Source organism: Microtus ochrogaster, chromosome 21 (genome assembly GCF_000317375.1).
Source record: "Microtus ochrogaster isolate Prairie Vole_2 chromosome 21, MicOch1.0, whole genome shotgun sequence".
In the NCBI taxonomy this organism is placed as follows: domain Eukaryota; kingdom Metazoa; phylum Chordata; class Mammalia; order Rodentia; family Cricetidae; genus Microtus; species Microtus ochrogaster.
In genome coordinates, this window is record NC_022022.1 from 19,917,403 (window position 1) to 19,929,963 (window position 12,561).

At 43.5% G+C, this 12,561-nt stretch overlaps 1 protein-coding gene across 1 annotated transcript in view; it reads right to left on the minus strand.

The window, feature by feature from the left end:
* Synpo2 (synaptopodin 2) overlaps positions 1-1,309 on the minus strand; it is a 144,135-nt gene extending 142,826 nt beyond the window's left edge. Inside the window, exon 1 of the mRNA XM_005357229.3 lies at positions 1,100-1,309. Within this exon, the coding sequence (XP_005357286.1) occupies positions 1,100-1,204 (105 nt within the window). The 5' untranslated portion in view covers positions 1,205-1,309. The remainder of the gene's footprint in view (positions 1-1,099) is intronic.
* Between the last annotated feature and the right edge of the window lie 11,252 nt (positions 1,310-12,561).

A 12,561-nucleotide genomic window follows, 5' to 3' on the forward strand; every position in this document is an offset into this window, starting at 1 on the left:
TCCTGGAACTAGTTCTGTAGACCAGGTTGGTCTCGAACTCACAGAGATCCGCCTGCCTCTGCCTCCCGAGTGCTGGGATTAAAGGCGTGCGCTACCACCGCCCGGCTCCTTCTTGGTTTTTTTTTTTAACTTTATTTTAGCTGGATGCCAATCAGAAATTAGAGCTCTCTGTTAGATCGTGGGTATTGTGCTAGGCTGAAAAATCGAACTACTGCGACAAAGATATTTTAAATAGCTATTAGGTGCACCAGGAAGTTAGCTGTAATTGGTGCATATGTAAAGTATCTCTGAATACACTGAACAGACTCAGCAGGTTCTGTTTATATGTTTATGCCTAAACACACACACACACACACACACACACACACACATATAGAGCCATTAAACACACACACACACACACACACACACACACACACACACACACACATAGAGCCATTAAAAAAGAAAAGGTCGGGGCATGGGAGGAGGTGGAAGAAGGAAAGGGAATGGCGAGAAGTAATGTGATTATATTTTAATAAAATAAAATTTAAAAAAATAATAAACTATCTATGAGTCTATCCCGAGCTCTTAGCCAGATGAGTCTAGTTAATGGAATATAGTACTTGGGCTTTTGCATTTCTTTAAATCCTTAAAAGGCCACTCCTTTAAACAGATCTCATTGCAATTCTTTATATCTTAACGATTATTGCTCCAAACTGCCCTTCTTAAGCCTAATACACACCAAATTTCACTACCAACTGTTTATTAGAGCCCAGTGATTGTCCACGGAAGCGAAGGCCTTTCTCCTCTGGTGGGAGTCAAGCAAAGCCCTGTGAAGGAGAGAACACATCAAAGCAGTCTAAGACTGCTGGCTGACAGATGACAATTAACCAGCCCCTGTCTTCACCTGATGGGTGTAACAAAATTGATAGCTAATTACATGGCGTACGGTGTACATTTCTCCACAAAACACTCTTTAAAAAGCCACATCAATAAATAGATAAATTCAACAGCGCAGAAAGCAAGCCAATGACCAGAAAGACCACCAACAGGTTATTCTCGTCCCTCCCCCTCCTTCCCATCGTCTAACAGCTCAGAACACGTCTCTCGGTCCTACCTTCGCCACTTGCAAGGGCTGCTTCTGTTCCTTGCCTCCTTGCAGCCTGAACCCCCAGGGCGCCCCTCCAGTCATGGAAATGCAGATAAAATCTCCAGTGCCCATTTTCTCCCTTCAGCCGGGCAGCATCAAGAGCTTGGGAAAGACAGGCGAGGCCGGGGAGCGGTGGAGGATGCGCCTTAAGCTCGAGCTAGTGCTGAGGGTGCAGGACGCAGGGCTGCCCCGCTGCAGGCGGCAGGGAAAGTGCGCGGCGGCTGAGCCTCCCTACCGCCCTCCCAGCACCTGAACCGCCCCCTCTTGCGTCACACCCTTTGCTCAGCCCACTTTCGGCAAAAAGGACTGGGCTTCACACTAAAGGAAAAAAATCCCTGTTTGGGACGAGAGGGAATGGGTGTAGAGCAGGGAGAACGACTTTGTTCTCGCTGTAACAGATTCAGCACCAACACCTGAACAGAAAGGAGATTTAACGGTGTTATAAATAGTAGCCAGCTTGGGGGAGTTTTAACTTCCATGAATAACTGACTAAAGATAAGTTCTCAGGACTCAATTACTAGAGAGTTAAGAATCTCTCTCTCTCTCAAAGAATACTTCTATGTCTACCACAGTGATGAATGAAAAGGAAGAGGTAAAGAGAGTTTCAGTACTGTTCTATCTGGTGCCTGCAGAAAGCAACCCTTTAAAGGGCGGAAATAAAACACAAGCGTTTTTTTGAAAATCTTTCCTGAAACTGTATTTTTCTGAATTAACATATGTTTAGAGGAGGAACGAGGGGGAAGGGGAGAAGAAAAGGGGGCTAGCTCCACTGGGAGCTATTTTCTAACAACTTTTTTTCTGTTGCAAGGTGCAAGATACTTTAAACGTTTTCTGCTGTTTATTTCATGCATGCGTATAAAGTGCTTAGGTCAAATCTATCCCCTATTCCCCTTCCCTTCCAATTCTTTCCCTATTCCCGCCACCACTGATGTGGTCATCTGTTAAACTGAGTCTTCTTTTGCTACCAGTGTGCGTGCGTGTGCGCGTGTGCATGTGCGTGTGCGTGTGTGTGTGTGTGTGTGTGTAGGTGAAGGACAATCTACTGGACTATAGCTCTCCTCGGTGAGCATCCTGATGAAAACTGATTCTTCCTTTCCGGGCAGTCATCAGCTGCGAAAAGCTCCCAAACACACACTGTTTTGATAAGCAACACAATGGCTAAACGTTTCTGCCGTCATCGCAAACACGCGCCATTATACTTCTGTCAGAGGGTCACGGATTCATCATCCCCTGCTGACCTACCAGGGCCTGCTGGGCCCTGAATTTTTCTTTCTCTATTGGAAAGCATGCTATGGGAATGCCATCGGAGCAGGTGCAGACTCGGGGACGACAGAAGAACAGTGAGAGACGGGGCCCTCGGGGCCTTCCGTGAGGCATTTCACTCATTCATCCAACCTCTCTTCTGAGGCTGACAGTGGTATGTGGAGGAACCGCTATCATGAGGGTCCCAGAGCATGGGGGCATGCTCACCAGCAACAACTGCTTCCGTCAGCAACAACTGCTTCCGCAGAGAGCTCAGAACTGGGGCCTTTCTCAGTCTCTGAGCATTGGCGCATGCATGAGTACCAGGGCTGCCAACACCAGGCAAAGACCACGGACTTGCTGGACTTAAACACAGCAAAATCATTGCGCAATTCTGGAGGTGTCACGGTTTGTATGTCTTGTGCTTGAACACTTGGTCCCCAGCTGGTGGCACCACTTTTAGAGGTTGTGGAATCTTTGTGACTGTGGCCTAACCTAGCAAAGATGGTTCACCAAGGGTGGCCTTGAAGAGCACATTCTTTTCTGGCTCTGCCCAATGCTTTAGGCTTTGTACCTAATTCGCGTGGGAGGAGCCCAAACCATACTCTCCTCTCCAGCTACGTAGAAGGCCTATGTCCACAAACCCTCAGCCAACGGAAGTCCTTCCTCCCTGTGTCACCTCTGTCAAGCAACTGGTGCAGGCGGGTTCCGGGGTCAGAGTGCCGGCGGAGACAGTTCTGAGTGTTTCCCTTGGCTTGTAGGCGGCTCTCCACTCGATCTCCACAGCGTAGGCTGGTTACTTTTCTTATTGATATGGCCAAGAACTTGACAATAATCAATTCAAGGAAAGAGTTCAATTCTGTATCACAGCTTAAGAAGAGCTCTGGCTCGTCACCATGGGGATGGCAAAGCACGGGGATGGGGCGGGGGCAGCTGGTCCTACTGTGTTCCCGCTTAGGGGACAGATAGGAAGTGAGGTCAGGTTACAAAGCCTCAAGGACCGCCCCCATCGACCCACTTCCTCCAGAGTCACCAGCGGGGAGCCAAGTGTTCAAAGGCAGGATCGGAGAGAGGAGCAGCTTACTTTCAAATCACAACAGGGTCTTCCTCGTCTTTGTCCCAATCTCCTCTCATAAGGAGGAGGAGACCAGTCATTTTGGATAAGCCACACCCTAATTATTCATCCATTTTGGATAAGGCACACCCTAATTATTCATATCAATTAATTATGCTTTAAAGATGAACTTCCAAATATAATCTCATTCTGAAGCATGGGGGGTGGGAATAAAATTTCTACATAAAAACTCGGGAGCTTTAATTCAATTATAGGAGTGATGGATACAGATGTAGAGGAGATGGCTCCCAGGTCAGGATCACTTACTTCTATTACAGATGACCATGTTCAGTTCCCAGCACCTAATCAGATGGCTCACAACTACCTGTGACTTCATTTCCACTCTGTCTGACAGACACCTTCACACACATTCTGTACACACACACACACACACACACACACAAATAATAAATAAACCTTTTTAGAAGAGTGATACACACAGATAACTTAGATGACAGTTCATGTCTTTTCAATACACGGAAATATATAAAACACTTTCAGACTGTGACAGTTGTGTTTATTATCCAGATTTTCCATTTCTTGCTATTCTAAGCCAGTGGTCAGAGTCTTGCTGTTTCCCTTGTTGAGATGGAACAGAAGATGGCAATCATTGTGTTGGTTTTGGAAAGCCTAAACCTCCACGAAATAAGTGTGTAAAGTATTCCAGACCAGGAGGAAAGAGAGGAGAATGTCGTTGAGATGAGTGATGAAGGCCTGGCCCTAAGAATGGTCTGTGCGCCTCTCAGGAAGCAGCGTCCACTATGCTGGTGACACGGAGATACAAGACAGGCCCCAGAGAGAAACGGCTGCTGGGTCACAGGAAGATACTGGACTCCATCCCCTGCCACACGAATGTCATGAAAGCTGAAGATAGATAAATACTGCTAACCAATGCCGTAGCTACGTCAGTGACTTCAGAGAGAGCAAGGGACAAGCCACCTAAATTCCGTAGAACCACGAGAGCTTTGCAAATCCTGGTGTCTCCGTCTGTTTGGAGTGCTATAGAAGAATAAAATAGATGGGGTGATTTTTTTTTAATTTTATTTTATTTTTTTATTTTTATTTTTTTGGTTTTTCGAAACAGGGTTTGTGATTTTTAACTCAGACATTTATCTCCCAAAGTTCTTGAGGCTTGGAAATCTGAGATCAAAGTACTAAGAGATTCCATGTATGATAAGAACTCTCTTCGTGGCTTGGAGGAGTCCACCTCCTCCACACATTTTCACATGGGGAACTGAAGTTCACCTCCATTGTGACTATCTGTAGAAACAAGAGCACTAATCTCATTGATGAGGGCTCCATCCCCAGGATCTAATTGTCTTTCCGAGTCCCTCCCATTAAGTAACATCACAGCATATGCATTTGAAGAGGGCACAAGTGTCCACTCCGTAACATCAGGGCTTCACCTGTAGCTGAATTATCTCCCCACCCACCCAGTGAGGATGAGGGCTAGAGTTGGAGGTTTAAGCAATGAAGTAAAACTGCTGAGGTAGTTAAAAAGATATAAGATATCTATATTCATAGTTTGTCTACTTGTTCAAGGGGTTATTTGAAGGAATGACTATCAGATGCTCTTTAGGTGATATTTCAGTGAGGCACAGAGAAAAGTTTCCCACTCTCTTAGGGAAAAATCTTTCTGGAGAAATCTGAAAACTAAGTGGAATCATTTTGAGAGAAGTGAGAGCTGAGAAGGAACTGGAGCAGGGTAAAGCAGGGTTATGTGATGAGAATGATGGGCACAAGACACAAGAACATCATCTCCGTGGGCTGAGATGAACGACAAGGAGACAATCATTTGGGAAGCAGTAGGAGTGGAAGAAGGCGGGGTCTATACATGACTAAGTGGAGCCTGGTATAGCTGAGGCACTCTTGCTCAAACCTTCCACCGGAGAACAACACAACCGGAAGCTGATGAAGGTGAAGCCCCACAGACTTTACGTCCAGAACACCCCTGAGGCGTAGGAAAAAAGACCAGAATGTTTGCATATTTGTATGCCCTTGTGAAATCGCCAAAGTAAAAACACTTAAATGGATTTGGGTGTCACTAACTAACTCTCATTTCTCCTCTAGTGTGGTACTGATGTGGCAGGAATGTCACTGGAATTTAACTAGGAGGAAGATGATGGGGATTTCTTTACTCTCTGTTTGGCTTGGCAATCGCATATATGTAAAGTTATTGTCAACTGTCCAGAGAAGGAATGGTGGCTTCCAGGCACAATCTTCCCATGCCCTGTGCCAACTCACTTGATGTGGAAATGCTACAGGCAAAGGCAGAGGTAAGTGTGCATCCGCCAGTTTGACACAAAGTACCTGGACAGAGGGAGGGAGACATGGAGATTGATGTATGAAGTAATAGAAACTGGTCCGAGGACAATTCCTCCTATTTCCAAACAGAAACCAAAATGGAAAGACTTGTTTTTAAATGAGGATTTGTCAGATACAAAGGTCTCATGACTTTATGGGCACAAGCCTGCAAGACTGTTAGGCTAATTCACATTTTGTGTGCATGTAATTATCAGTAATAAATAACTGATTCTGATTAATCTTGCTTAAAGTTAATGAAACTTGTTACAATACTAAGGGATTAGGAGTTAGACGAATTCTCTGATAGGCAGACAGAGAAAGGGCCCATAAAACAAAGATGGTGATTTTCCAAGATGGCTGACTTCTTCCTCACCCTCCTGACCTGAGACAGAAGCCTGGAAGCTTAAACTTTAAAATAAAGTCGTACCCTTCCCCAATCCCACCGCACCCCTGCAGATGACAGACTGGCCCTGCAAGTTCCAGGCAGGATCACAACATGTTAATATCAAAGATGTGGGCCTTTCAGTCCCTCTGTCCTTGTCCAAACTAGGTAACGTAAATTAGGGAGACACCCCTCAAAGATCCTTAAAAATCCAAGTCCTAGAGGAGAGACTGGATTTTAGGGTCCCCTAGTCTCCCCCTCTGGCTGTGTTTATGTGTTCCTTGTGAACATGTCTGGAGGAGGCAGTCTTCCACAGGCCATGAAGAGAGCTCTCCTCACACACCGAGTCAGCCTTTCTTCATTGGCTGAGTCTATCTGTCTGCTGTGTTTGAGATTCTCCCTGCTACTACCTGTTGGGCCTCAGAATTTTTCCTCAGAGTTTTGCCTTTTGATTCTTTAACTGAATAATTAAAATGGTTAAACTGGTTAAAATGAACCAGATCAAGACCCTTAAGCAATAACGAAACTATTATCATATAAAAAAGATTATGCCATCCAACAAAGATCATGGAGGGGAAAGTATGCCAAATGGGTACTGTATAGCCTTTCCTTTGCCTGAGTTTTGTATATTTTTGCAGCATGGTGTACATTTGCAATATTTATCATCTTTTTTCAAACTTGCTCCTTTGGTGTTTTTCTCCTTGTAAACATTCCTTCCCATCCCTAAATTTATAATTTGTATACTTTTGTTTAATGTTTGGGTCTCTACCATAGAGAAATAAACCACCGCCATGAAGAACAACTGTGACAAACCACCCAGAGACCTTCATTTCCTTACAGAAAGAGCCACAGTTGAGACAAAGAGTTTGTGTTAGAATGTGTCAGATGAAAACTGTATCATAGAGTATCCCGTTCACTGTGGCTGGCACTGCTCAGGGACCACGAAGGAGCCGAAAATGCCATCAGACTCCAGGAGGGAACTAAGAAATCTGCCTCATGAAAACAGCTCAGCTTTGAGTTCCTGCCTTGGGGAAACGCAGGGAACTTTCAAATACTTGCCACTAAATCAACTGCCTTCTTCTTATATTAGACCAACGTTGGCTTTAATTTTAGGCTTCAATTTTTCCTGGCCAGGAACTAAAGAGAAACATAATTCTTATCTCTTTGACAATTGTCTCTTTCCAATCCTGAAGGGTTTGTAAGAATCTTAAGTTTTCATCTGCCGCTGCTAAAGCAGATCTGGACATGGGAGATTCTCTTTGCTGCCTTTCACACAGAGAAGATTTCCTGGTAGTCTCAAGACAGCCAGGAGTGTTAGGCCCGGGATTTGAGAGTCTTCATCAGTAGAGTGTGCCAGTAAATTCAACATAAAGTGCTAAGCAGAAACACAATAAAAGCAGATACACATTAACCAGCTGGAAGAGTGTTGGCTTTTCTTTTAGATTTCAGTTTTTACTGGCCAGCAACTAAAGGAAAAAAAAATACTTTTTAATCTCTTTGATAATTTTCTCTTTCCCGTCCTGGAAGGCTTTTAAGAACCAAGCCTCTTTACTTGAGTGTCATTGCTAAACACCTCCAGGGAGACGGTTTATAAAGAGGAAAACAGCCAGCTCAAGAACGTCCCCTGAAGTCACAGTGGAGCCACTGAGAAAGGAAAACAGATTTTAGAGCCCTGGGGCTACATCGGCGTTGCAAAAAGTCACACAGAGGTCAGTTAGGCCATTCCCTGGCAACACAGTCAGGGGATTTTCCTATATTTTGTTTTCCAGCATTTGGCTAGGTCTAGCTTTAACTGTTGGAAAGGATAATGTTCTTTTCATCTTTCTAACTTGGGTAACTACAGGAGCATTTAAGAGCTCTAAGCCCGAGACAAAAGGTATCTGTGATTTAAAGTGTAACTTCTGGAGCTCTTGTCATTTTGTAGCGAGACTCCCTGTTGCAGTGGTTTTGTGTACTAGTCGTGGTCAGGGTTACTGGGGGCAGGGCCAGCCAATATGAAAATATCCTTCTCTGCAATCATTTAAATATCTTTTTTTTTTAAAAAAAAGCCTCTGGGGTTTTTTTTTTTTTTTTTGTTTATTTTGGTTTGGTTTCGTTTTTGGTTTTTTGTAACCATGACTGTCCTAGAACTCACTCTAGGACCAGGTTAACCTCGTACTTAACAGAGATCCACCTGCCTCTGCCTCCTGAGTGCTGGGATTACAGGCATGTGGCACCACCCGGCAACCCTGCCATTTTAAACAAAACTAAAAGGTAGATTTATTTTTCCAAACATTAGAGTAACATTTGAAAAGATCATCTGCGTGCATTTGTCTGATGAGCTGCTGAATTTTTTATAATGTGTTGTCTGCATTTACTGTTGACACATGCCTGTAATCCCAACATTCAGGAGATAGAGGCAACAGGATTGCAAATCCAAAACCCAGCCTGGGCTCTATACAGTGACTCTCTTTCAAAAGCCAGAGAGGAATGAAAGGAGGGGAGAGATGGGACATTTTCTTGAAAAGTCATACATTAATATGTGTAAAACTTTGTACAAGTTGATAAACAATGAAGCATAATGTTAGCATCACAGGAAAAATGTTACTCAGAGGTGAAATGTTTCAAATACATTGGTCTGAGATCCAATTTAGGAATACATTTCTAAAGATCTAAGATCATTAAATTTAGGTGAACAACTAAAACTTGAGAAGTTTTAGCATCTAGACCACTATTATATTTTTGGAATAATCCAATATTTTAACAAGTCCATGTAATTTGAATTTTTAAATCCATCAGTCACCGCAAAAATTTCAACCAAGAGCTGGGCGGTGGTGGCATACACCTTTAATCCCAGCACTCGGGAGGCAGAGGCAGGCAGATCTCTGTGAGTTCAAGACCAGCCTGGTCTACAAGAGCTAGTTCCAGGACAGGAACCAAAAAGCTACGGAGAAACCCTGTCTCGAAAAATCAAAAAAAAAAAAAAAAAGAAAGAAAGAAAGAAAGAAAGAAAGAAAGAAAGAAAGAAAAGAAAGAAAGAAATTTCAACCACTTCTTATTCCAACGTTTTCCATTAAGTGAGTTGTTTGCTTTTGTTTTTGTTTGGATTTGTTTCATTCATGTTCACAGGGAAGGAAAAGGTGGATGACGTCATCGATTATGTCACTGTAACTTGTTCCCAATGAAGCACACACTTTTCTTAAAAGTCAAACATGGCAGAGACCGACTTAAACAGAGAAGGCAGTTTTCAGTCTGAAAGCAAGACCAGATCATGGTCATAAAAATGATTTCACTTCATCCCTGCCCCGCCCCCCATCTGTTGTATACTGCTTTATTAATAAACGAAATCCAGATGTTAGGACAATGTGAAATGCTTTGTCTCATGCTCGTCAAGGCAGAGCATGATGTCTAGTTAATAGAGCCATTTGTTTGAGATACAAACCCTTTGATTTCTTTGCAGAACTGTTGCGCTTAAGGAATCCCCAAGCTATTAATCTTTAAAGATTATCAGTCACTTTTAGGAGGCAAGTCAAAAGCTAATAGATGGTCTCTAGTTCAATGGATGCTCCAAATCACAAAATAACATGATTTCAGAGGTGCAAAGCATTCAAAGACAGTTGAGAGGTATAGCATGATAAGATACTCTCATCACAGTATTAGCAGAAAGACAACTGTATACATCAACCTTCGGGAAATAAAATGCGTTCAGCGTAGCATTCAAGTAACAATGTTCTGCATGAAAGATTGGCAGAACACATTTTTTTTTTCGAGACAGGGTTTCTCCGTAGCTTTTGGTTCCTGTCCTAGAACTAGCTCTTGTAGACCAGGCTGGCCTTCAACTCACAGAGATCCGCCTGCCTCTGCCTCCCGAGTGCTGGGATTAAAGGCGTGCCCCACCACCGCCGGGCAGCAGAACACATTGTTAATAGGATGTTTTGATGTGGAAACATATAATTGGCCACTGTATTGACAGGCAGGGCAGATAAACACTAACCTCAACAATGCTGGGCTGGAGAATTCATCCCCTTGCTTCAGGAGGTACTTAGTTACTACAGCAATTGTCTCTACCTCCTTTGTTCCTCAACGAACAGCTAGTGAATAGTGATTATTGTGTGGGGGTCACTCCTTTACATTGTGTGAATATATATCACTGTGATTGGTTGAATAAAGAAGCTGACTGGCCTGTAGCTAGGCAGGATAAGGTTAGGCGGGAGAACCAGACTACGAGAGAATGCTGGGAAGAAGGAGGAGGATTCTCAGGAGTCACCAATCAGACTTGGAAGAAGCAACAAGAAAACACATAGATGAGGTAAACGAGCCTCGGGGCAGCACGTAGATTAATAGAAATGAGTTCATTTAACTTATAACAGCTAGTTAAAAACAAATCTAGGCTATCGACCAAGCATTTATAATTAATAAGTCTCTGTGGGTTATTTGGGAGCTAGCGGTGCTGGCAAAAAATAAACAAAACAAAACTCCACCTATAATTGTGTTACCGGGTCTACTTGCATCTGTCACTGAAAGTAGGAGTTAGGTCAGCCAGCAAAGCACTTGCTATGTAAACGTGGAGTCCTGAGCTTGATCTCTAGGATACATGTAAAAGAGCCAGGTATGGCAGCACACGGCGATAATCCCAGCTCTGGGCAGATGTGCTAGGCAATTTGGTGAGCTGCTGGGGCAGTAAGAGACTCTGCCTCAAAAAATAAGGTGCACAACACTTAAGAAATAACGGCACCTGGTTGTCAATTTCTAGCCTTCACACAAATACAAACACATATGCACAGTCAGACATTTACCTAAGTAAATAAATACATGAAACTAGATAGAGGGCAGCCATTGTGGAATATGAGATTGCCAAGTGTATTCAATGTAAATTAAGTGTTTCATAGAGAAGCCAAAGGAACACGTGACATGAAATGTAGAAAAGAGATTGGGAAAGATGATTAAACAACTGCCTTGAATACATGTGTAATAAGTGAAATGATTTGCTTTTCATTTCACAGACCTGGCTAATTGGCATCATGCATTCTCTTTCTCTTATTGTCCTTGTAATAAATGATACAGGGCCGAAGAGCTGGATTATGAGCCCAAACCACCTATTGCTCTTGCATAGGATCTGGGATCAATTCGTTGCACACATATGTTGGCTAATAATCATGTAAAACTTCAGTTCCAAAGCATCCAATGTCCTCTTCTGGGCTCTTCAAAAAAGTGTGTTCACATGAACATACCCTTCACACGTGTGTGTGTGTGTTTGCACACACACACAGAGACACACAGACACACACTTAAATACATTTAAGGGGCTAGGGAGGTGGCTCAGCAAGAGCACTGAATGCTCTTCCAGAGAACCTGAGTTCAGTTCCCAGCACCCCCATTAGCTGGCTCACAGCCACCTGTCAGCCCACACTCCAGGGTATTAGACACCTGCAGCCCCTATGAGCGCTTGCACTCATGTGAGGTCAAGTTTTAATCTGAGAAGATTAAATCTTTATTAAAATTTTACACAGGAGCCGGGCGATGGTGGCGCACGCCTTTAATCCCAGCACTCGGGAGGCAGAGGCAGGCGGATCTCTGTGAGTTCGAGACCAGCCTGGTCTACAGAGCTAGTTCCAGGACAGGCTCCAAAGCCACAGAGAAACCCTGTCTCAAAAAACCAAAAAAAAAAAAATTTTACACAGGAAAGGCTCTGATTCATCCTCACTCTGCTGTACTCGTCCAACCCCAGCTCCGTTCATCCCAGCACCTGCTCGCTCGTAAGGATGCCGAGCACATACAGCAAATTCTATTCATACTTTCCCGTTTCTACGCAGTTTCGCTATAACTTCACACGGTACTTTACATGTTTTAAAATATGTATTTGTTTTATTTGCTTTTACCTGTATGAGTCGCAAAGGCCATTGAAAAGAAGAGTCAGAACTGAAATGTCCTGAGGCTGGTCGCTGTCATCAACTCCCCATTTTGCTGTATCTTCAGCTGCTATAATATCTTCAGACTTCTCTAAAGTAATTAAGACCCAAAGACAGACTCCCCCAATAAGCCATCAAAATAGGAACAAAGTAAGAGTCCATCAAAGTTTCCAGGTCAAGTCTGGCAAAATGAAAAGGGACAGCCTGCACCAAAACATTAAAATGCCTATTATTTTAAAGGGAAAAACAAAGAGTGCTCTCAGAAGTGGTAAGGAGAAGGTTGTTCAGGAAATATGGCCAAGAGAAGTCATAGTTGGGTAGAAATGCATAGATAGCACTGGGGGGGGGGGAGAGAAATGGAGGGAAGAGAGAGAGGGGGGAGGGAGAAAGACAGACCTAATTGATGCTGCCATAAGAATACACTTATGCAAGAAACTGAAGTCTGAGTGGTGACTTGGCTATGTGTAAGTTGTATCTTTACCGTAAAGAGCTCAATCAT